Source organism: Hevea brasiliensis, chromosome 11, assembly GCF_030052815.1.
Source record: "Hevea brasiliensis isolate MT/VB/25A 57/8 chromosome 11, ASM3005281v1, whole genome shotgun sequence".
Taxonomy (NCBI): domain Eukaryota; kingdom Viridiplantae; phylum Streptophyta; class Magnoliopsida; order Malpighiales; family Euphorbiaceae; genus Hevea; species Hevea brasiliensis.
Genome location: NC_079503.1, coordinates 93220332 through 93246165, shown reverse-complemented (window position 1 = coordinate 93246165; position 25834 = coordinate 93220332). Strand labels below are relative to the sequence as shown.

The window sequence follows — 25834 nt, the reverse complement described above, 5'->3', positions numbered from 1 at the left end:
CAAAAATCGATATGCATCGTCTAACACATCATAAGTACCAGGCACCAATTTCTTGAAATTGATGATCTGTTTGTAAGGTTCCCCTCTTGGTGCGGTGGACTGCTGCTGCTGTGGAGGGTGGACCATATATTGCGCTATCATATCAATGGTTCTCTGCAACCCAGCTAGAGTAGCTGCCATGGGGTCCATGGGACCCTGTGCCATGAAAGACTGATCCTGAACTGTTGGTGTAACACCCCCATTGCATAGCCTGGTATATTTCACTGTTCCGGTGACCGGTGTCGGTCCGGACAATTAATGGGACTAGGGCCACACTTAAGACAATTTGAGAAGCCATAAACACAAATAATTAGTAATGTTTAATTAGTTAACTATAAATAAGAAAAACAGAACATAAGAAGTTAAACGAGCCGAGAGTCACAAATGATGAGTGACTTCTCGAACGATCACAAGTCATTTTAAACTCAAATTTCGAACGGTAAAAGTGACGCCGCAGTCCTTAGGACCCTTATAAACACAAAGTGGAAAAGAGAAAATCACGAAAAAGAATCATAAGCTACCAAATAATTAGGTCAGGGAGCCAGAAGAAATATTGGATTATTTGCAAACCGGGATGAACCGGCGAGGGGCAATTTGGTCAATTGACCCCAAGAGCTGACTCCTGACCTAACTTTCCAATAAAATCGGAGAAAAGAAAATTTCGGAATCGAGAATTAAATTAAAGAACTAATAGAAAAAAATAAATAGAAAAAAAAAGGAAAAGATGGAAAAGTCAAAGTTGATGACATCATTAATGATGTCACAAACAAATTTATTAAATTAGATTTTTGGTCTTCTTTAAGTGATAAAGATGAAAGAAAATAAAAGAAAAAAAAACAAAAAAAAAAGTTTTCTTCCTTCCTTTGGTTGCCGCCTCCCATTTCCCTCTCCCTCACCATGATTAAAACCTCTATTGAAGCCATCTAAATCTTCCCTTAAACCCTAAATCTTTTCATGAAATCTCTACATCCCATAACTAAAACTTGTATTTGAACTTTGATAAGAAGATTGGGAGCAAATAAATCAAGCAAAGTTGAAGAGAGGATTTAGGGTAGAAATGAATGAGATTATATGGAGAAATTGAAAAATATTGCATGTTTAGGAAGAGAGGAAATTTCGGCCAGCATTGTTAAGAGTGCAATTTGCATGACTTGATTGGCTTGGATAGGAATATGAACCTTAATGAGTTAAGTGATGATAGTTAAAGGCATTGAAATGGTTAAATGCAAGAGTTAGTGAGATTAGGGTTTCAATGCTAGGGTTTATGAACCAAAATTTGGAGAAATGCATAAATGGAAAGTTTGACCTATTGTGAAATGAAATAATGGTCAATTATGACCAAATAAGTTGTGTGGGAATTGTTGGAATGAAAACCAAATTCGTAGGTCCAATGGTCATACTGCTGGCAGCATGACCAAACCCACTTTGAAGGACCAAAACTCAAATTTTACAAGTCCAATTGATATGCCACCAATTGGAGATGAAAATAGACATAAAATAGCACAATTTTCATTAAGGAACCATGGCAAAAAACTGACTAAAACTTGGTGAAACAATTGACCAAAGTGAAATGAGAGCAGGCTGCCACTGCACCAAACTAACTAAATAAATAGTAACTGTTCATTTGGTCATAACTCGAGTTAGACAGGTCAAATTGACCTGAAATTTGGCCAGGGGTTAGAGGAGATATAGATCTAAAACTTTTATGAAGAACATCACCCCAAATTATGCCATTAACCCATTCAAATTACTGAGCAAAGTTGAGTTACCAAACCTGCAACTCTGCAGATTTTCATGTGAGCAATAATGTTTGGATGGCTATAACTCTCTCTAGGAAACTCGGATTTAGGCGATTCTTGAACCGATAGAAACCTAAGATATAGTAGAACATTTCATATGAAGAAAGTTAGACCAAATTATGAACTTAACTTGATCAAATTACTAACCAAAGTTAGATCAAAATCTGCTAGAACCCAAGATACCAGTATGAACAGTGCACGTGAACAGTAAATTATTTTGGCCATAACTTGAGCTAAAAAACTCCGATTGAGGTGATCCAAAAATGAGAATATACTTAAGACAATAAGGAACATTTTCTATGAAAGAAGTTTTGTCAAATTCCAACAGTAGATCGACCAATGGAACAGTGCAACTTTGGAACACCAAAACCGAAAATTGGCAATTTTGCCAAAATGACCTACGCTTTGAAAAAATGACCAAAACCAACAAGTTTGGTGACCAAAATGTGGTATGTGGGTGAAGTTGGAGTTCCCATACCTATTAATCCTTAAAAAGTCAACAATTTGACTTGAATAGTGTAGTGAATAGTAACCCGAAACACAAAAACTTTGAGAACGTCGAATTTAACACAATAGAGCTAGTTAAAGTGAAGTTAAATTTATTTTTGGACTTATGTTAAGTTATGGTACTGAAACACTATGAAATTGTGTGTTTTAGCTGAAAAAGACTTGGAAGCTCGGAGAGACTGAGTCAAGGCCTAGAGGCGACTCTAGTCAGGTTTGTGCACAATAAATTTATGTAATTGTTTTCCAATTGAAAATTTGAGTTGCTATACTTTATGAAATCGCTGTGTTATTTATGAATTGTTTTGCCACTTTGTGAATACAAAAATGACTTTGAAAATTGTTTGGGATCTCATATAAATTATTGAAAATAATTGTTTTAAATTGATTTTGGATTCACACTTAGCATGACAGTATCACATTTCCTCCTTCATTTATGGGGTTGAGATCATTTATTTCCTCCCTCTCTGGGTTGCCAGTTGAGGTTGTAGATCGGATGAGTACTCATTAGCTAGCTAGCCACCTCCCTCATTGATTTCGATTAATGGGGTTGTAGATTGCTTTGTCGTGGTGTACAACACGGCATTGATCGGAAATTTTATGTCATGGCTTAAGCTGTGTATGATTTTGGCAACACTGTGTTTATGAAATTGTTTGACTAAACTATGTTTAATATATTATTTGACAAAATGAGTTGTTATGAGCTTTGATATTTGTGAAATGTGATTGTGAAGTATTCAAATTATGTTTCATCAATAAATAATTTATGTATCGCATTTTAAATTTTTATTGTGTACCACTGAGTATGTTTATACTCAGCGATAGTTTAATTTACTATCGCAGATAAGAGCAAGGAGAAAGCAGCAGAGTGAGCTGCGGGATTGACAAGAACTTCTTGATCCCTTTTGTACGGGTATTGTTTTATACCCTTATGGTTATTTTGATGTAAATACTGTAATGTCATAAGTATCAATGTAAATTGAGCAGTTGTAAATAAATTGTAATAATATTATTTTGGGTTTGCTTCGGTAAATTTAATATTTGTAAATATGAATTTTCTGCTTTATGCCTTGTTAATGAAGTATTAAAAATTTTGTGATAACCAAATTTGATTAAATTGTGGAAATTGCCTTGAAGTGATTTGAATTGGGTTGGTTGGAGTTTTATTGGAGATTGGGAGTTGTGAAATATTTTGGAAGTGCTTTTTACAGGTCTTTAAAGAACTGGTTTCTCAAATTACAGAGGGAACTCTGTCAAAATTTTTATAAAATTTATGGCAAAATTTAAATGGACAAAAATTTTTACTAGTCCTTAAGCTTTGAATAAATGGTTTTTAATTCTCACTAAAATGCTCACCACTTCCAAAATGTAAGAAAATTATTTTAAAATCTCTTGTAGAGTACTTAATGAGTTATCGGTAGGTGAAGTTCGGTAGTTCATTAAGTATTCTACGGGATCATGTTATGCCTTACGGAGGGGTAAGGTGTGACAGTTGGCAGCTGCTCTTTTACTTGAGCAGCTCTAGGCCTCCTACCCCGCCTCCTCGGGGCAGGCGCCTCATCCTGTGCTGACACCTCGTTAGGCACATCTGGTTCTGGTGCAATGGCAGCTCTCCTGCTTCTACGCATTTTCCTGAAATTCAGCAGCATTAGCCCACAAAATTCAAAACTGCACATTACATAGCTCTATAGACTCATATTTACATACAATATATGAAGCAGAAACTAGAAGCAAAGATGACAATGCAAGACGAATGTGGACCCTATTTTTCCACATCTGACTCCTAGTAGACTCTTCCCAACACTTAGACAATTTTTCCCTAAGAATCTGGAGCCTAAGCTCTGATACCACATTTGTCACGACCCAACCTATGGGCCGGACCGGCACTAGGACCTGGGCCAGCCTAAAGCCCCCGAGGCCCGTAGTAAGCCTAACTATTCACTTAACCCAACTCTAAGGCCCATTTGGGCCCAATTTCAAGAAATCAACCGGACAGAGTCCGGCCATAAAATGGACCTACCAACGGGGAGTTTATGACTCACCCGACCTGTAAACACAGTAAATACTCAATTGGGGAGCTCCGCTCACCCTCCACATACTCATCAACATAAAAATAAATAGGAGCTCAGCTCCCTCATCCAATCCATCAAACATGCATAGACTATTAAGTTTACAGGTCTAAAATAATAATTTAATTTACAGACCCAAATCAAATAAACATTTCTAACACATGCGGAAATTCTAAGATTTAACAAGTTTATACAAACATTAATAATCGACCTGCGATGAAGAAAGCAGGTTAATCTCAAAAATATCCTCCTGTGGCCTGAAAAAATATTGAACAGGAGTGAGCGTTCGACTCAGAGAGTAAAATATCAATTTTAACCATAATCTCTATAACTATCTAAAACTAATGCACCCTGTAGAGTGAAATGCAGCATCAGCAATAAATTCACATCATAACAGCAAAAAGGTAATTTGGAGCACTCACGCACCCAGCAATATCAATCATATATATATGGGAGCTGATCCCCTATACAGCTCTCTTAATTCCAACTGTGCCAGCGAAGAACTCAGCTCGGACTTCCACTTAATAACCAAATCGGGGTCCCAGCGAAGATCTCAAGCCGTGTCTACCCGTCCTATCCATAGTCCACACCACATCACACGCACGCCAACGCACGCACACTGCGCCAAATTACCACAACAACATACATGGCACTTTCACAGTTATGAATGCAACATAAATCGTGCCTAAATTTTATCTACATAGATATATGCATATAAGTGATGCATGGACATGCTTGAACATATAATAATAGTGAAATTACAATTAAAATTAATATTTTACTCACAGACTTGACAACGGTCACTGTGGCGGCTGGGCGGAGGAAGAAGGCTGTCCCGGCTCACCTGACAATTACATTACAATTATTTAATACACATGACTCAATACAAATCAAGAAAATACCAATTACGTCCTAAGTCGTGCCGAAAATTCGGCAGAGTCTCCCCTATACCTAGGACCTACCCAACCTGCAAAATGGCTCAAAACACACTTCTATATTCACAATCCATAACTCAATCTCATCACACAGCTCCTCCTGGGCCCATCAAATCAATCATTCATCACAGTATGTAAAATTTCAATTTAGTCCTTATAATTGATCATTTTTGCAAAAACTGCCCAAATAAGCTCTAAAAATTCTAAAACTTTGCCCCGCGGTCCTTAGCAATATTACTAGGCTATTGCAAAAAGAATCATAATTTTCTGAGCTACCACGAATATTTTATGGATTTTTAATCCTATTTAAGTACTAGAAAATTACGAAAAAGTAAGGTTCGGGTTTACCTTTGCCGATTTCGACTTCGGGGATGCGCTCGGGACGTCTGACAATGGGGGGGTAGCCAAAACCTCGGTCCAATTCGGAGACTTTTCCGATAATGGGTCTGTTTGGCCGGAAATTCACAGACCTGGTCAACTGTCGAATTTCCGCGAATTGAGGATACCTACATGAAGCCCACAACACGGGAGTTAGTACATAAATTTTTCAGAATTTTCTAACCTCATTTAATGCTCGGAAAGACACTGCGAAGTTCTGTGGGACCCACCGAAAAACGGTGTCGGAAAAATTCAAAATTTATGTCGCCGCGAAGCTCTCGACGAGTGGAGCGCTCTGGTACTCTCAGTTTTCTCGTGGGATTCACGATTTGCGAGAAATTTAGCCCGAAAGTCAAAATGGGCTAAAACATCTCGAGCAAAAATTGGACAAACCGCTCGATAGATTTCGGTATTCTTCGTGTCTATGGAAAGCTCTCGACGAGTAGATGATTTTAGACACAAGACCCGGTCCAATTGGTGGCCGGATTGGCCGGATTTTGGCCGGGAAGCCGAGGAGTCGCGCGCACGCTGCGCGTTATTTCTGGGGCCGTTTTCCGGCGTTCTAAGCGGCAGCCGGCCGTGGGGGAGGGCTGAGGCGGCGCGCCGGCGAGGTTGGAAGGCAGGGGAGGTGGCGGCGCGACAAGGGGAGGAGGGAGGAGAGAGAAAAGAGAGAAAGAAGGGGAGGAGGTCGGACGCGCGCGGGGAAGGGAAGAAGAAAAAGAAAAGGCCGGTCCAATTCGATCGGTCCGATCCGATCCGGTTCGATTCGGCCGGTTTGATTCAGGATACAAAATTTTAAATTTTTACCCTGCCTCGGGACCGAAAACGAGGTCCAAAAATTCTGAAAAAATTTCAGAAAACTCAGAAAAATTCGTAGACTCCAAATATATTTTTAGTTTTGCCATGTGGTCTTTAAATAAATTTTTAAAAATCATCAAAGTTTATATTTTCGGAAAATCGAATCCGATTTTTAAAATCTGAAAAATCTCAAAAAAATTCCTAAAATTTGAATAAAATTAAAATACCAAAAATGCTCATAAAATAATAAAATTTAAAATTTTAGGGTGTTATAGAAAAATATAATATATATTTTATACTATTAATAAAAAAATTTTAATATTTTTTTAACTATAGAAAGAATAAATATAATTTATTATTAGTAAAAAATAAATTATAATCTCAAATTAAATATTATTAATAAAATTATAAAAATAATAACTATGAATAATATATTATCAATAAAAATACAATTAATATATTAATTAATATAAATTGGTTAGTTATATAACCAAATCTAAGATAATCAAAAATTAAAAATTTTTAAAATGACTAATAAAAAATTAAACCGAATTTATTCTTATCAAAATAATCGAATTTTATCAGTTCAATTTAATTATTTGATTACAACAAAATAATGCACACTCCTACCTGCTATTTCATATAGGATTAATATATGAAATGGTAAATTAATAATAATATTATAATTAAATGAAAAATAGTTATAATTTAAAAAAAAATAATTTAACATATAAAAAAAATAATTATTTTATGAAACTCATCACTATTATCTTGTTATGATATAATTAGTTTGTAATATGGTGATAAACATATAATTACTTTCTTATGGGTATTTTGAAAACAAGAGAATAAGAAACGGGTTTCTCTTAAAATCCAATCTAAAGCTGAATAAAGGATGAGTTGATGAAACCAGGGGAATCGCATACGAATCTATGAATTGCTAGAAACTATATCCACACCTTATTTTAATTATATAAAACAATATTTTTAAAGTTAAAAAAAAGTACTTTAAAAACTTTTTATTTTTTTAATATTTTTTATAATTAAAATATATTTAATTTAAATTTTGACTTAATTTTTAATATTTTCTTAATAAGAATTTTAACAGAAATATCAAACAGAATCTCAACAGGTGAAATGTCGCTGAGCTCAAAAGTTTGATGGAATCAAATTAAAAGCAAAGGGATTTAATGGAGTTATGGGCTATAGTTGGAGGACCGAATTAAGCATTTGGCATTTTTGAGCTATGAGGTGCAATTGCTCGCTTTGCATGCCTTGTGGTCACTGAGACGATGAAGAACAGAATTCAACAATACCAACGTATGTGAAGTAGCCACGTCATTTCTTCCATAAATTAATAAAGGTAATCAATGCAACAATTGCATATCAACTGCGTGCTCATGTGAGGGATTGGTTGGTGGCCCCCTACTACTACCCATTTGCAAAATGGAGGGCCCCAATTTAAAGATGGATTAGGTTTATAGAAAGAAAGCACAAGCTTCCAACTTGCACTAAACGAGTGAATCAGCAATAACGTGGGCGCTTGCTACCCAAAGGGTTTGGTTAGTGGGGTGAGAGATTTATTCAATATGAGAAGTTTCAAGATTAAATTTTATCATTGGCCTCTAAATGTAGCAATCTATTTATATTCAAACTGTAGACACAGGTGGCCTCACTTTATCATTAATAATATCCCAACAACTTCATTTGCATGTTCCTAGATCTTGTTTACTAATAAACAATCTATTGTCATTTCCTAAGTAAGGAGAATAGAACAAAGTTTAGAGTTATGTCATGTGTTAATTAAAGAAGCTTGATTACTTATAATTAATAACACTTTCTAATCAATATTATAGCAAATTTGGAACCGAATATGTTAGTTAAAAGGGTCCTTTCAGCTAAAGTAGTATTCTCTCAAACGATAACCCACCCATTAGGATAACTCATCTTCCATTAGAAATTTGGAATAGACCCCTACCCTTTTGCTCCCCAAGAATTAAGAACCCCATGTTCTACCAACCATCTGTTTCTTTCAATGTCCACATCATTGCCCAGTCTATATAATATTGTCTATTACCCCCAGAATATATACCACCAAAACAGAAGTAGTTTAGGGGTATTACACGTGGCAGCTGACCAGAGGGACAAAATGGTTGATCATTTTGTCTTTCAGACAGTTTAATGCCTTAATTACTTGTAATTACAAGTAACCAACTATGGCCTTGAGAATGATAGAGAGGCGAGACCTGGATGACACATTAATTCCATGGACTGGCCTAGTCCAGGGAGGTTCAATTGATTAAGAATGAAGGCCTAGACTCTACTGAGGAATTAATGAAATGTTTGCACAATTTAGTGGCTATGAGAAGATATTTTTGGTTCATTCTTCAATGGCTATTTCAGCACACACAGCTCTCTATCTGTTATCGCCACCATTGGTTTCCGATAGACCAAACGTGAAACTGGCTTTACTCATGGTTAGAAGGAATTACGCCTTAGTTTTTACTCTTTTCAATGTAAAATTCATATCATCTAAATTTTCAAGTAATTTTTAGCAGCAAAATGAGGTACTCAATTTTGTCAAAAAATCAATAACAAATGAACAAGTAATTACTCCGAGCATTAACAAAAGATGCCAACTTACTATCACTGCTAAACCACCGAGGGGGTTCTTTACGTGATTATTCAAAGAATTGATTAGAGCAGAAAATAATGTGAAAGCAGAACTTCTTCATTTCTACTGTGAACAGTATGTGCTTCAATGCTTAAGCTCCAGAACCTGATGTTAATTATTTGCTGTCCTACTGGAATCCCTTCCAAAGATGAAACGCCTTGTCCAGTCAGACACAACCAATGCCCTTGTACGCCAGCTTACTTGCTTACTGAATGAGGGAGGAAAAGAAAAAATAATTAAAAAAAAAATAGTACCTGATAAATTGAGCTTAGCGTTTGGAGTAGTTATAATGAGTATTTGCAAACAAGGAGAGATTCACTACCTAGCATAGACAGAATACCAAAGCCACTGAGTGCTGTGTCCAATTGAAACCCAATCACCGGGAAGTTGTGCTGCCGTTTGCTCTCCCCCTAGTGGAGCAAATTGACCAAGATGCTTGTACCTGGAACAAAGTTCACCATGGAGCAAATGCGCATTACATTCCCAAGTCCTAACTAGTACTTAAAATACTACAAGTAGCAATTGATATGACAGGTTGCATCACGACTATTCCAATCAGTCATATCAAGGCATAATTCGGAGGACAATAATCACTAACACACTGTTAGAACGCATGCATAGTCGTACACAATCTTTGCTAATGCTGACATGCACAAAAATGCCAGAGATTGAGACGAACCTGAAGGGGCGAAATCGATGGCGACCTTCTCCCCTGAACCTGAGAGGGCCTTCTGGATTATTCTCAACTTCTTCCATGCGGTTGAAGCAATTGGCAAGGTAGGTACCTTGTTGAGACGCAACCTGAAATTGTTGCACATGAAAAAACATCATAAGAACGTGTATCTTAGAAAGTTTCAACAATAAGAATGCACTATAACAAAAGCAACACAACACCTGCGCTGTTGCTGGAAGATTCTTCATCTGAGAATCCACTTCAGAAAGAGCTGTTTTAAACTCCTCGATATTTAATTCAATAGATTCTTTTGCAACATCCCCTTTGGCTTCCTTCAGCAGATCAACAATATTGCGCATTTTTTTGTTCTTTAAATAAAGTTCCACTTGGGGATATCTTTCACAAATGTCATTAATGACTTCTTGAAATTCTTTTACTGTGAGTGTTCCAGAATTGTCCTTGTCTGCCTTCTTAAATATTGCTGAGATATCTTCCTACAAGCACAGTAAAATTAAGAAAAAGAAAAAGCTAAATGAACAAAGGACCAGGTGAATTTTCATCATAGAGCAAACTGGAACATGTTCAATTTGAAGCTGACGGTACATTAGATGGATAGTAATTGCTGATAGAAAAATAAATCCAAAACATTAATGAGTATAAAAAGAATTGTTGGTGATGTAATGCATTGAAAATGTAAAAGAAAGGAAACAAGAACGTGTACCATGACTTTACGCTGGTTAATTGTTGCACAATCACCAAGGGCGTATACATTGTTAAATCCCTCAACTCTCAGCCACTCATCAGTTGCTAGAGCACGCCTGTTATTCTGCACACAGAAACAGGTCGTTTATCAAATGCATGTAATGAAATTCAAAAAGGATTTCTCTGCATAAATTTTATAGGAACTATTGGAAAATAGCCAAAATACCAACAAATATATCAATTTCTATGCCTAAAATAACATGCCTGACCAATTTGCCTCATGAAGTCCCTAATGACAGGATGAGTTCCAATTCCAGTTGACCAGACAACCATTCCATAAGGTATAGAAGTAGTTTCTCCACTCCCCCTTACTTTAGTAGAAATGTCTTTATCAGATACTTTCACAACCATTGACCCTAATTTCACATCAATGCCATCTCTTCTGAACTTTTCTTCAGCAAAATCTGTGATTCTTTTGTCAAACCTGCATTTAGGTTATCCCACAAGTATGAGATATCTTCATTAAGAAAAGGGGATATTCAAATTAACTTGAAAGAGCACCATTATGCTCGGCAAGCAACCAATTGTGAACCTTACATGTTCAGAATATGATCTGCTGCCTCAAGAAGTGTTATTTTTACGAAATCTTTAGCTGAAGGATATATTTTGATTAGATCCTCATTCACAAAATCATGAAGCTCTGCAGCAAATTCCACACCAGTTGGACCACCACCAACCACTACAAAATGAAGAATTCTTTTTCTCTCTTCGTCGCTTAAATTTGGTAGACTGGCCTTCTCAAAGTTGTCAATAACAGACCTACGGATCTTCTGAGCATCTTCAACCTCCTGCAAAGGGAATTTAGTTTCCTTGAAATTTAGCAGCGTATGTGCATCAAGAGAAATCGTTTTATCATCAAAACCCAAGAACAGCAGCCATATTTTTCCTTCGTCATTTTTGATTTTCCATTTAGCATTTCCGAAGAGTAATCAGAAAAGGAGTAGTAGAAGGAATGCTTATTGAAAAAATTTCCAAGTTACCTTCAAGAAATTGCAATACTCCATCACTCCAGGTGTGTTGAATGTATTTGGTCGAGCTCCCATGGCTATTACGAGGTAGTCATATTCTACAACGAATTCTTCTTTCCCATTCATGTTTGCATTTTGGTTAGATCGACAGTAAACTTTTTTGTTTTCTGCATCAATCTTGAAACATTCAGCTTCCCAGAAACAAATGTCGACATTTTTCTGCGCAAGTTAGAAACAAGTACCAATTACTACATCGTATCATATTGATAATAACTACAACATGTTGGTGTTCAAACATAGTATTTCAAATCAGAGATAAATTTGAACAGTCAATTTAAGTTTTCAACTTTCAGCGGCTCTTTAGCTCTTCCTTTTCTTAAGCGTTGAACGATGAAATTTCAATATTGGTTTTTCTTTCCTCTGGCCAGCAGCATTGTTGCTGCTTATGGATTGATATTGTTCCACATAGTTAAACAAAGAAATTCACCCTTACTTATACCCATATGCTAATGCATTTTGTTCATCACTCAATACGTAAATGACTATATGCACTGAATTTGAGTGAGATATCAACTGAAGGACATTGGTACTTCCAATTGCCGTCACTGGAAGCCCCCGTCTTCCATGTAGACTGAGGATAAGTCTAACAGCTCCAAAGTGGAGATGAGAAAATCCTTCTTGTCTCCATTTGGGGATGAGTTGAGGAGGAATCTCTAAGGTTACATACTGTTCAGCAGAGGAGCTCTGAAGAGAGCATTGGTCCATTTTGGAAGCCTGAACGTATTCTTTTGATAAAGATCTTCTGGAGGAAATGAGAGATCTAATAGATCTGGTTAAGGATCCAGATCGTCTATAGATGTTATAGGGACTGAGAAAAGGTAAGAGAGATTCTCCAACCTGAGCATCTTTAGGTAGAGTAGATATTTCCATGAGATTATCAATTCTGGAAGATAAGGTTCGTCGAAGCGGGGAAGAAAAAGAAAGAGATGAAGTGAGATTAACAATTTCAGAGGGAGAAGGGGTCTAGAGATGAGTTTCAGCAACAGGGTTAGGTGTTTGACAAGCCATATTTTGGTACGTGGCGTTGTGGCTAGAGATCACTCTACCTTCTAGGAAGGAATCAAGCAGTTACTAGTTTCCAGCCGATATACCAAGATAAGAGAAGATGACAGAAAACAGTTATACAAAGATTGAAAGAGATATCAGAGGTTGAAAGTCTCTCCTACTTACCAATGAAGTATGTATAATACAAGCATAACCAGGCTCTGATACCAAGATGAGTCGGAAGCCCTTACCACATATATAATGAACTCATGCTATGCCTATTCCCTCTCCATAGGTACTCTCTGGCTGTGCCCTTTTGCTCATTATACATGTGATAACGGGACCGTCGCACCTTAATGTCAAAACAAAGATATTTCTGATACACAGGATCCTCTTAGAGAGGCAAGTGTAGAGCATACGTATCTCTGATTATAAGAATATGATACACGTTCAAAGGTTTTTGGAGAGAGAGAGAAGAGTTTAGAAAGCCATAGAACTTCAGAGAATATTATTGAAAGGAAAACTAAGTCTGATTACAACTGAAGAGAGCAACTCCTTATATAGACTTGGAGGCTCTTAGTATTACAGGCAACCGGTTAGAAACTGGCTACCGACACTCTTAAAGTAGATAAAGCAAAAGCAAAATAAAGATGAACACATTATTACATTATTGACTGACAAACTTTAACTTTTTCTCATGGAGTGGTGGACAGGTTGAGGGTGTCAAAGTCGGAGTCATTAGAGTTGATTCCAAAAAAGTCCTTTGGCCACTGTCGGTGTACAGGAGATGGTGGGTCAGCACTTTGAATGACATCCCGTGACTCTGTGTCCATAGGATCCTAAGAATCTTGCCACATGGGATGGGTCCAGTCAATGGGCTCATCAGTGAGAGACTGAATGGGACCAAGTGATGTACAATTCACATGGGGAGGCGCTAAACAATAATAGCTGTTGATTTCACAGAGATACTCTTAGGGGTCCCATGGCGTCCTTTTCAGTAATTGATTCCTCATAAGTTCTCCATTCATACTCAGTATTTTGGGTCCAGAGGAGTCTATCGGCCCTTCTAAAAAAAGGCCTGTGCATTATGAACATGGTCCTAATCTTTGGCTGGGTGCTGATGGGCCTGTCCTCAATTCCATGGGTGTCTATGCAGCACTTCAGACTGTAGCGTCATGCTGAAATGGGCTTGAACCATTCCAGGAATCTGGACAGGAGAGTCCTATTGGTGTTACATATGACATATTTGTATAGGGCCATAAATGGGAACTCTATCCCTGTGGAATAGAGAGTAACCATGCACCAGAGGAGCCACAGTTCTTCCAGGATGAGTTCTCTGTCAGGGTGGATACTGAAACAGGTGAGGAAAGGGTTGTCAGGTATAAAGATAGACGAGGATGGGAGTAATCCTCTCAGGGTGTTTCTTGCACATAGGTAGTGGAACAGATGATCCCTTGCAAACTTAGCTATTTTTGTGATAGACTGGTTTGGCGAGCATCCGGGAGGAAAACTGTCTGGAGTAGGGACTAGGAAGTTGTGCATTGGAGAAGGAGTATGTGGAGAGGATGATGATGATGCCATAAGGATCAAAGGGAGTGTAGAGAAGGATTGAATCAGGTGGAGGGTTTTGGGCCTGGATAGAAGATTAGGAACCAAGTTGTGTTTCCCTTTGATGTGTTGGACTGTGAATTTATACTTGGTGAACCAGTCCTTTAGCCTCAGTAATTGTGGTTCAGGAAGAGACTTGTTCTTGAAGTCTAGAACCTTTGGGAAGGATGAGCTGTCCATGACCACAGTGAAATGGTGGCCAATGAGATGGAATTCGAATCTCTTTATCCCATTCTTGACAGCTAATATCTCTTTATAGACCGAATGATAATGCTTCTGAGGCTCTGGAAATTCTCCACTAGCATATCCGCAGATATGCTTTTCTCCTTGTATCTCTTCGATGAGGACTGCACCCCAGTGGGTGTCAGTAGCATCAGTCTGAAGGATGCGGTGTCCAATGCTGGGAATCTTTAGAGGTGGCGGGTTTAGAGCCACTTCTTTTAATGCTTTGACCGCACATATCTGTTCTTCCTTCCAAGGTGGAGCATTCCTTTTAAGCATTTTTTACAGTTGGCAAGTGTGGGTGGCCACATGCGGGATAAACTTCTTGATATAATTGATAATACCAAGGAACTGCTGTATTTGTTTTACTGTCAAGTCCTTATCAGGGAACTTCAGTAATTCTTCTGCTATGTGAGGTCTCGATTGGTATTTTCCATTCTTGAACTTCATTCCAAGGAAGTCGATATCAGTCTGGGCCAGTGAGCTCTTCTTTTCTGATAGCATAATTCCATAGGAATCCACCAACTGTTGGAATGTAGAGAGAAGTGTTCTATGGGCCGTGACATCTTTGAAAAAGAGAAGGATATCGTCTATGTAAATAAGAGCACTGTGCAGTATGGGCTCGAATATCCTTGTCATGGCCTTTTGAAAAACTGATGGGGCCGTTTTAAGGCCGAATGGAAGGACTGTCCATTGGTATTGGGCCGTAGGAATGCAGAAAGCTGTCTTGGGCCTATCAGAGGGGTTAATACCCAATTGCCAAAAACTAGCCTTGAGGTCAAACTTGAAGAAAATATGGGCTTCGTGGAGTTGAGTGAACAAGGCTTCAGGCTTTGGTAATGGAAACTTGTCATCTTGAAGAAAATGATTGAGGGGCTTGTAATCAATGACAAGTCTTTTCTTTCCTCTTAATCGTTCAGATCTTTTTTCAACATAAAAAGCATGGCAGGCCCATTGAGAGGAAGTGGGTTTTATAAGACCTTGTTGGAGAAACTGTTTGCACTCTTCTTGGGCTAGAGCCAAGTCTGCAGGATTCATCCCTGGGTGTGATGCCTTTGTCGGGTTGATATCTTCATTGAGTTTGAATGGAAGATTGACAAAGAATTATGGGTTCTTCCACAGGGGGTGATGATGGTGAAAATGGGCATGAGAATCAGCACAGGATTTTAAGAGGAGCTCCTTGTGTTCTTGGAATTCTGCTGAAGTGTCAGCCAAAGAATATAATCTTGGGACAGATGTGAATGGCTGAAAATTCCTCTTATATTTTAATCATGTGGGGAGGATCTTCAAAGTTGATACAAGTCAAAGCCTATTAATAGATCCTTATCAGGAAGATCCGACCCAATGACCCTGGTCCAGAGGATACAAGTAGGGAAGAATTGAATTCCAATGGGATGCTTGGTGATAAGGCTAGTTTTGAAAACATTCCCATCAGCTGCCTTAAAGTATTCTTCATGGGGGACCCAGTATTCTGAAGGTAAGATGGCTGGGTTCATCATGCTTTTGTGAGCCCCGGTATCTAGGAAACCAATGACACTAATGGGCCGTTCATATTTGCTAGGAAGAATATGAAGCGGAACTAAAGGAATTGGAATAGTGTCTGGGCCATAAGTTGATTGGGAGGATTGGATATGTTAGGCCAGGTAAGACGGGTAATGGGCTTCATTTTCTGAGCTGGATTCCTCTGAAGAGAAAGAGTAGTCTTGCTCTGAGCCAGTATCTGCTCCAAGGGCAAAAACTATGTCTCCATCTGGTTCGTCTTGTTTAGAGAATAGGGATTCAACATCATCATGCTCCAGGGAGATGTGAGAAGCCTGTTGTATGTGTTGTAAAAGCTTAACTGCCTTATTGGGGTTCTTAGGGCAGTTCTTGGCATAATGACCTCGATTGCCACAGATGTAGCATCTATCAGACTTCTTTGTACCTGTTCTTTTCTTTCGAAAGTATCTGACCAGCCTTCTTCCTTTTTTCTGCTTGAAAGGGGGTTTGAACCCAGAGGAATACTTCTTATAATGCCCTTTCTTCTTTGGCTTACATTCACAATTCTTTTCCTTGCATTTAATGGCAAGGTGGGACTTCTGACAGATGTTCTTCAAGGCTTTGCTGTTGTCAATGATGTCCTTGAATAATTTCTGTTGCTCACACATCTTATCTAAACAGGCTAAAGTCATCTGATGGATTTCTCCAATGGTGATGGCACTCATTGCTCTTCTGGTAGCAGTGATGCTTCTGTGGAGTTCAGGTTGTAATACTTCTGAAAGAGAAGCAATGTAGGTATGCCTGAGGTTGATATCGTTAAACCCATTTAGTAAATAATAATGCAAAGCCATGTGCTAGTAATGTTTTTCAATATCTGTCCTTTTCAAAGAGCAACAACGCATGTCAAAAAACTCCTATCTTAGCTGTTTGCTATATAAAGATGCATCACCAAGGAATTCAGCAAAAATAGCATTGACAGCCTGTACAACATTCAGGTGACAAAACTGGGCTTTATTATATTCTCCAATGGAGGCAAACCAATCTTGTACTGTGCCAGTAGTCCGAGAGATAAATTCTCTGAGAACAGTGTGAGAATCAACATCTTCTCGAAGCATCTGAATATCAAGTCAAGCTTTAAATTCTGCAAGACAATCCCTCAATTTTGAGGGAGGAATGTCGTCCAAAGTGAACCATGGGCCTGAGCTGGGCCTGGATTAGTGTGGGGCTCCTGGAAGATTAAAATCCAGGATTGGATCATCTTCTGGCATTTCCATATGTGGATCTTGGGCTTGGGGAGGCCCAGTGGGAGGGCCTGTAGTGCCACTGGTGGAATCTGTAGTTGGTGAAGGGCCTGTTTGAGATGCAGTTGGTTGGGGATCTGCCATGAGCAGTGTTGTGATATCCATTCGACCATTCTCACTGTCATCAGACGAGTTATCAGAAGAGTCATCTCCTAGTTCAGAAGGTATAGACACCATATGCTGAGGAGGAGGATCAGGATACATTTTGTCTTTTCCCTTATCAATCTTCCTTTTAGGAGGATGAGATTCTTCCGAGGAAGGACTCTTTGGTTCATATCGGGTAGGTGTAGGATTGGGTATGAATAAAGGGGATGGGTGATATGTGGTTGGAGGTGGTTCATATGAGTAGTTAAAAGGGCCAAAAGGGGAATATGCAGGCTCAGGAGTAGGAAGGAAAGGATTATGGGTCATTTGAGTAGAAAATGGGCTGTAGGAAACAGGAGCCTCTGTTGGTTTTCTCAGGTCTACTTCAACTTGAGCTAACTGTTTTCTCAGCCGTCTGATTTCCTGTTCCTTCTGGTTAAACTCCGCACCAAATCTCCTTTGCTAGATTGAGGACCTTAAGTCCCTGTCAAGCTGGGCAATTCTACCTTACAAATCTCTATACATGTTCTGGGCAAATGCAGTAAAAGAGTCGACCTTCTGATCTATATGCTGAGTCCTGGTGAGGACTTGATTAATCTTGGAGTCAATTCATTGTAATGTTTTATTTTGGACAGCTGCAGTCTTTGTCTGCCAATTCAGAACTTCTTCAGCTTGAGTGATTGGGGTTATCTGACCTTCACTATCAACCTTAGTTTAGTGAATGAAAGGTCTGGTGGAGATTTTGGTTTGCTGGTTTGTTATGTTAATGGGGGAAAATCTGCTTCATAAGAGGCAGGTGAAAACATCATACAGGGTTGCACCAAATGAAGTACAGGAGGAGGAGAAGAAACTGGTTTAGGAGGGGGCAGTTTCTTTCCTTCTTTTCTGATGATCTTAAGGGCAAGCTCATAGATGGGAAGAGGCTTCTTCTACTTAGTTTCCTCATGAATACCAATCCATGGGCTATTATTTGGATAGTCTCTTCTTAAGACTTGCTAAGGTCTGCAAGAGGCTTTCCTGGTGCTTTTGGTAAGCTTCTTCCAATTTTTATCAGACAAAGGATGGCCATATTCATTTTTCCAGTAGTTATCGCAACAGTCACAGTCTTCATCACACATACCAGATCCTGGGAGATCCCAGGGACAGTGACCATCTATCTTCTGAGGATAGATGTAATGGTTATCAGGTGTTACTGCCCCAATGGAAAAATCTTCTTACTCCTTTTCTAATGGCTGGACTATCATGGTCTGGAATACAGGCAAAGATCCTGTAGAATGTCGTGGTGGCTGGAAGAAAGTCTGTACTGTACCGTCAGGATTTCTCCTGAAAGTAGATTCTGTGATCTGGATTGGTTGGGAGGTTGAATGGAGCCTTTCATAATTGGTTAGCCAATCCTTCGGAATGAGCTGTTCAAGCTCATTTCTAGACAGTTGCCGAGGTATCTGAACAATTGTTGGGGTGGTCTCAGTGTCTGCTAACACAAGCAGAGCGTCATTTGATACAGATGGCTGAGATAGATCTACTGTATCATCTTGCAGCCTGTAGATAATCTGATGGTGTAACGTAGCCATCATGGAGGATGTGACTTGAGCTGCACCAGTGAGTTGGATTTGGACTTTCAAAGCAGTGCTGAGATGTGGATCTCTAAGGGAGAGATTGTAGTTCAGGAAGAGCATCAGTACCACACTTCCAGCATGCAAAGTGGTAAGGCATGTCCCTATTACTGCATGTTTATACTGTAAGAATCTTGTATCCAGGAGTGATACTCTTGCCGTCACTGGAAGCCCCCGTCTTCCATGTAGACTGAGGATAAGTCTAACAGCTCCGAAGTGGAGATGAGAAAATCCTTCTTGTCTCCATCTGGGGATGAGTTAAGGAGGAATCTCTAAGGTTACATACTGTTCAGCAGAGGAGCTCTGAAGAGAGCATTAGTCCATTTTGGAAGCCTGAACGTATTCTTTTGATAAAGATCTTCTGGAGGAAATGAGAGATCTAATAGATCTGATTAAGGATCCAGATCGTCTATAGATGTTATAGGGACTGAGAAGAGGTAAGAGAGATTCTCCAACCTGAGCATCTTCAGGTAGAGTAGATATTTCCACGAGATTATCAATTCTGGAAGATAAGGTTCTTCAAAGCGGGGAAGAAAAAGAAAGAGATGAAGTGAGATTAACAATTTCAGAGGAAGAAGGGGTCTGGAGATGAGTTTCAGCAACAGGGTTAGGTGTTTAACAAGCTATGTTTTGGTATGTGGCGTTGTGGCTAGAGATCGCTTTAACTTCTAGAAAGGAATCAAGCAGTTACTAGTTTCCAGCCGATATACCAAGATAAGAGAAAATGGCAGAAAACAGTGATACAAAAATGGAGGGGAAAATAAATTTAAAATTAAGTTTTGCCTGATATTTTCTAATGAACGCTAAATATGTTCTCATTTAATAAGATATTATTTTTTTAATAATAAAATATTAAATATCCTCATTTTGAATATTTAAAAATTGTTTATTATTTAATTAACATAAATTTAAAAAAGAAATTAAAAATATGATGAACAAAAATTAATTAATATTAAATTATTATTTTTAACATTTTTTATTAAAAAATGAGAGAAAATAATATGTTATTTTTAAAAAAAAAATAATCTATTTAACCTTAATTAGAAATTTATTTCCTTATTTAACAAAAAAATTTGATTTTAAATTAATTAGATGCAATTTGTCGATAATGGTCTTTATTACCTTCCTGACAATGTTGCGAATAGGTTCAACGATGCTGCGAGCTTCCACCGTACCACATGTAACACTTGGTAGCAAGGGAGTGAACGCGAAGTAGTTACGAGGTGATATCACTTGAACATCATATGATGGGCTATTTAGTTTCTTCAAAAAACTTGTTCCTGCCCAACCAGTTCCAAGCACAACGACCTTTTTTTTCTTGCTCACCGGCTCAGGTGTTGCCAAAGCATGTACTCCATTGGATGAGTTTGCATCAGCATAGGCTACAAGTCCCCCACCACTGCAACCATATGCCATTGGAACGAACAAGAAAATGATGAATTAAGAACAAGCGGCAAAATAGTTAATTACTAATGTGTTATCATTTAACTAAAACGACAGGTTATGCAACTCCCTTAAGCCAATTTCTAGCAGTTGAGAAATTAGAAAAAAAAAAAAAAAGAAAAAAAAAGGCTAAATACTCATTGTTTTACAAAAATCAATTGAATGTACTGCTTCAGAATATCACATTTTCTAGGCTTGGCCTGTTTTTGACAAGCACCTAAAATCATCACAGCATAGCATATGAATCCGTATCTAAACGATAAAACCATAATCAGTACTGCACCTTGAAAATATTGAATAGCACATCAAATGGCAATAAACGAAATAAATAAATGAATAAACGTGTGGCTCTGCATATCTCTTTCCTCCAAAACAGAAATATAAATTTATTTTTACATATGTTGGTCAAATTAAGCAGCTCCAAAATTAACACATTCCGGGCTGAAGCTCGCATACGTGCCGCACTGACAGAAAGAGAAAAGAGCATCTTCACTTTGCTATGACCTCCGCTCCGTGACTCTGTTTTTTCTTCCTATATCAATGAACGTATCCATTTTTCACAAAAATGGAGCTCATCTCTCACAAAAATTGAGCTTTCCTTATAATTTTTTAATTTTAAAATTTAATTAAAATTTGCAAAAATATATATAATTATTTTTTATTTTTTTTTTATAAATAAATTATGTAACTAACTATTTTTTAAATAAAAAATAATTTTTAGAGATGGTGCTATACACCTATTAATCTTTTGTTTTTCAAAAAGAAAACTAAAAAAAATAATTTTCTAATTTTTAAATTTAATTAAATTTGAAAATATATATAATTATTTTTTTATTATTTTCTTTATAAATAAATTAGGTAACTATCTTTTTCAAATAAAAAAAATAATTTTTATAATAAAAATGAATAATTATTTAAAAAAATATTTACAGTAAAATTACATTATATTTTTATAAAATAAATAAATACTATATAAAAATTTTAGTTTTTAACTATAATATAGATAAATTTCAATTTTTGAATTAAAAAAAATTATTATTAATAGGTAGGTACATTTTTCAATTGGATTAAAGCTAATTACACCCTAATAAGTATGAGAGAAGTTTAATTTAGTTTATTTTCATTTTTTTTTAATTTAACTTAGAAATTTTAATTTAAACTCAATTTAACTCAAAAAAAAAATTGAATCGAAAAATCAAGAAATTTAGTTTCAAAATTAAGAAATTAACCTTTTATTTTTTTTATTTAAATTAAGAAATTTAACTTATAAATCTTAATTTTTAGACTAAATTAAATTTAAATTAAAATTTCTAGATTAATTTAGATAAAAAGCTAAAATGAGTTAAATTGAACTTTTTCAATAAGTATGGAGGATAAATTGAATATTTTGACTTTTCAATTTTTTAAGATGAAAAAAAAATCCAAAAGAACAACACAATTTTTTTTTTTTAATCTCGAATATGAACCTGTTTGCTGAAGTATTACATAGATATGATAAAATGCAAATAAACAAAGTATAAATCTCTATAATATCAGTAAAAGAGTTCAAAACTATGAACATCCACGAGACTATTGGAATCAAAACAGGGGAAATGTAGACGAACAAATGTTAATGACATTATTAGCATTAAGAAACCAACAAAAGTCAATATATATCAAATCACGCAGTTGTTACATGAAGAAAAACTCATAAAATGTAAAAGCAAAATGGAACCGAAGAAGCAGAAAAAGATGAAACAAAGTATGTATATACCTGACGGCGCAAACCACAATAAACTTAGAGAGGAAAGGATAGCCATGGAAGGATCTAGAAGCTCGCTCGAACAAGCTTAAACCTTTCATTTTTCGCTTACACTTAGATCTGTTTCCAAAAATTATGTAGAAAACAGAGATTAATTAAACAGAAAGCGGTTTTCAGCTCTAGAAAACGAGATAGAGAACTCTAGTCTAGAGAGAGAGGCGGTTTTCTTTGTTGTATTATAGAGAAGAAGAAGAAGAAGAAGAAGAAGAAGAAGAGAAATTGTGGAGTCCGAAAAGGTGGGAGAGAGGGAAGTGAGGTGGGAGGAAGGTTGGAAACGTGAACGTAATGTTTCCAGCCTTGCCTTTGATTGACTTGTAGGGCAAGGAAATCGCAGCACCAGCATGTGCTGCACGGATGCGAGCCTTGCAACTCGTTTCCTACTTGTCGTTTTAAAAAATTCAACGTGTTTTGATTCTGTGGTCCCCAGCTTTTCAAATTAAGCGAAGGTTTGGACTGGACGGTGCCCAACGCAAATATGGTGAAATTGCTGGGATCCGTTGTTCAATGGCCTCCGCCTAATAATCTAAGATCAACGGATGAGTGTCAAATCAAACAACATGATAAACTCTTTTTTATGTAATTGAGTTAAATTAAATATATTAATCGATGATTTCATACCTTAAATTTAAAAGAGTTATGGTTGTTATATTTGAAGAGTTTTTTTTTTTTTTTTTAATAAAGAGTATTTTTTAATTTATTTATTTATGATTTTTTTTTATTATTGAGAAAAGTATAATTTAAAAATATTAATGAAAAATATTAGAAATGAATTTTAAATTAAATTAATGTAATTATATATGTTGATTAAATTAATTTTATTAGGGTTTTTTAAATTTGTTAAAAAAAAGGGGTGGCGTGAGATCGCATGGTTTGACCGAAGCAATTAAGCAAAAGTGGAAATTGCCATAGAATTGGAATTTCGCAAAACTTGATTTGCATGAATGTTCCAATTAATGAGAGGCATGCTGACTGCTGAATATAGTTTTCTAGAAAGAGAAAAAGCTGCTAGGCTGTGTTTATTGAAAAATTATAGAATATATTCGATATATTACCTTTGTTTCACAAAGATTTTTTTTTGTTGTTTTTGATTTAAATTCTAGTTTTTTTTCTTTTTAAAAAAATGTATTTAATTTATTAATTTTTAACATATGTCTATTTAATATACAATAAAAAAATATTAATTTCATAAATAATTTAATAACATGAAATATTGAATTTTAATGAATTAATGAGTAATTTAATATTAATGATGCTATATTAGAAAATTTTAATAAAATTTATTATTTTAATTATATTTTTTTGGTTTATTTAAAATAAAAGTAGACTATTTTTATAAAAAGAAATAATATAAAAAGGTGCATCAATGAATTTTTTTTAATATATATATATAAAGGAAGTAAATTTTTTCTTCATACTGCCACATAAGATGTCAAATGAATTACAATTAAGTCGAGTGGTAAATTTTGATTGAATTTATTGATTATAATTATTTCAATATTTTCTAAACGATTATAAATAAAATTAAATTTATTGATGGCAATAATTTTAGTATTTTATAAAAAGTTATAATTAAAATTAAATTTATTAATGGCAATAATATTAATTATTATTTAATTTTATTAATGATAATTAAATATTTTTTAAACCATTATAATATATAATTATTATTTATTGTCACGACCCAACCTATGGGCCGGACCGGCACTAAGACCTGGGCCAGCCTAAAGCCCCCGAGGCCCGTAGTAAGTTTAACTATTCATTAACCCAACTCTACGGCCCATTTGGGCCCAATTTCAAGAAATCAACCGGACAGAGTCCGGCCATAAAATGGACCTACCAACGGGGAGTTTTTGACTCACCTGACCTGTAAACACAATTAAATACTCAATTGGGGAGCTCAGCTCACCCTCCACATACTCATCAGCATAAAAATAAATGGGAGCTCAGCTCCCTCATCCAATCCATCAAACATGCATAGCATATTAAGTTTACAGGTCCAAAATAATAATTTAGTTTACAGACCCATATCAAATAAACATTTCTAACACATGCGAAAATTCTAAGATTTAACAAGTTTATACAAACGTTAATAATCGACCTGCGAGGAAGAAAGCAGGTTAATCTCAAAAATATCCTCCTGTGGCCTGAAAAAAAATATTGAACAGGAGTGAGCATTCGACTCAGAGAGTAAAATATCAATTTTAACCATAATCTCTATAACTATCTAAAACTAATGCACCCTATAGAGTGAAATGCAACATCAACAACATTTTCACATCATAACATCATAAAGGTAATTTGGAGCACTCACACACCCAGTGATATCAATCATAATATATGGGAGCTGATCCCCTATACAGTTCTCTTAAATCCAACCTGGTGCCAGCGAAGAACTCAAGCCGTGACTACCCCCCGAAGGATCGGGTCCCAGCGAAGATCTCAAGCCGTGACTACCCGTCTTATCCATAGTCCACACCACATCACACGAACGCCAACGCACGCACACTGCTCCAAATTACCACAATAACATACATGGCACTTTCACAGTTATGAATGCAACATAAATCGTGCCTAAAGTTTATCTACATAGATATATGCATATGAGTGATGCATGGGCATGCTTGAACATATAATAATAGTGAAATTATAATTAAAATTAATATTTTACTCACAGACTTGACAACGGTTACTGTGGCGGCTAGGAGGAGGAAGAAGGCTGTCCCGGCTCACCTGACAATTACATTACAATTATTTAATACAAATGACTCAATACAATCAAGAAAAGACCAAATACTTCATAAGTCGTATCGAAAATTCGGCAGAGTCTCCCCTATACCTAGGACCTACACAATCTGCAAAATGGCTCAAAACACACTTCTATATTCACAATTCATATATCCACAACTCAATCACATCACACAGCCCCTCCTGGGCCCATCAAATCAGTCATCCATCACAATATGTAAAATTTCAATTTAGTCCTTATAATTGATCATTTTTGCAAAAACTACCCAAACAAGCTCTAAAAATTCTAAAACTTTGCCCATGATCCTTAGCAATATTACTAGGCTATTGCAAAAAGAATCATAATTTTCTGAGCTACCACGAATATTTTATGAATTTTTAATCCTATTTAAGCACTAGAAAATTACGAAAAAGTAAGGTTCGGGTTTACCTTTGCCGATTCCGACTTCTGGAACGCGCTCGGGACGTCTGACAATGGGGGGGTAGCCAAAACCTCGGTCCAATTCGGAGACTTTTCGATGTAGTGCATGCGTAGGAAATTCACAGAACCGGTCAACTGTAGAATTTCCGTGAATTGAAGATACCTAAACGAAGCCCACAACACGGGGGTTAGTACATAAATTTTTTCAGAATTTTCTAAGCTCATTTAATGCTCGGAAAAGACACTGCGAAGTTCCGTGGGACCCACCGAAAAACGGTGTCGGAAAAATTCAAAATTTATGTCGCCGCGAAGCTCTCGACGAGTGGAGCGCTCTGGTACTCTCGGTTTTCACGTGGGATTCACGGTTTGCGAGAAATCTAGCCCGAAAGTCAAAATGGGCTAAAACTTCCTGGGCAAAAATTGGACAAACCGCTCGATAGATTTCGGTGTTCTTGGTATCTATGGAAAGCTCTC

General features: G+C 36.7%; 1 protein-coding gene and 1 long non-coding RNA gene across 2 annotated transcripts; both read right to left on the bottom strand.

The window, feature by feature from the left end:
- Positions 1 to 4450: 4450 nt before the first annotated feature.
- Positions 4451 to 25456, bottom strand: LOC131170681 (uncharacterized). The gene is made up of 2 exons (XR_009141466.1): positions 25370 to 25456; positions 4451 to 5255 (listed from the first exon to the last, which is right to left on the bottom strand). It is a non-coding gene; the product is annotated as an uncharacterized LOC131170681 (long non-coding RNA).
- Positions 9051 to 22468, bottom strand: LOC110652233 (external alternative NAD(P)H-ubiquinone oxidoreductase B2, mitochondrial). The gene is made up of 10 exons (XM_021807789.2): positions 22147 to 22468; positions 20073 to 20349; positions 11612 to 11818; positions 11169 to 11419; positions 10836 to 11055; positions 10591 to 10695; positions 10091 to 10363; positions 9876 to 9997; positions 9519 to 9638; positions 9051 to 9404 (listed from the first exon to the last, which is right to left on the bottom strand). The coding sequence occupies exons 1-10, from the start codon at positions 22233 to 22235 to the stop codon at positions 9308 to 9310; spliced, it is 1761 nt and encodes a 586-aa protein (XP_021663481.2). The 5' UTR covers positions 22236 to 22468; the 3' UTR covers positions 9051 to 9307.
- Positions 25457 to 25834: the final 378 nt, after the last annotated feature.

Excerpts from the sequence above, each read along its gene's own strand:
- LOC110652233 (XM_021807789.2), bottom strand. The coding sequence starts at position 22,235 with ATGAAAGGTTTAAGCTTGTTCGAGCGAGCTTCTAGATCCTTCCATGGC. Across the intron at positions 11,819-20,072 it reads TTCGCAACATTGTCAGGAAG|AAAAATGTCGACATTTGTTT; the intron begins GTAATAAAGACC and ends TAACTTGCGCAG. Across the intron at positions 9,639-9,875 it reads CATCGATTTCGCCCCTTCAG|GTACAAGCATCTTGGTCAAT; the intron begins GTTCGTCTCAAT and ends ACTTTGTTCCAG.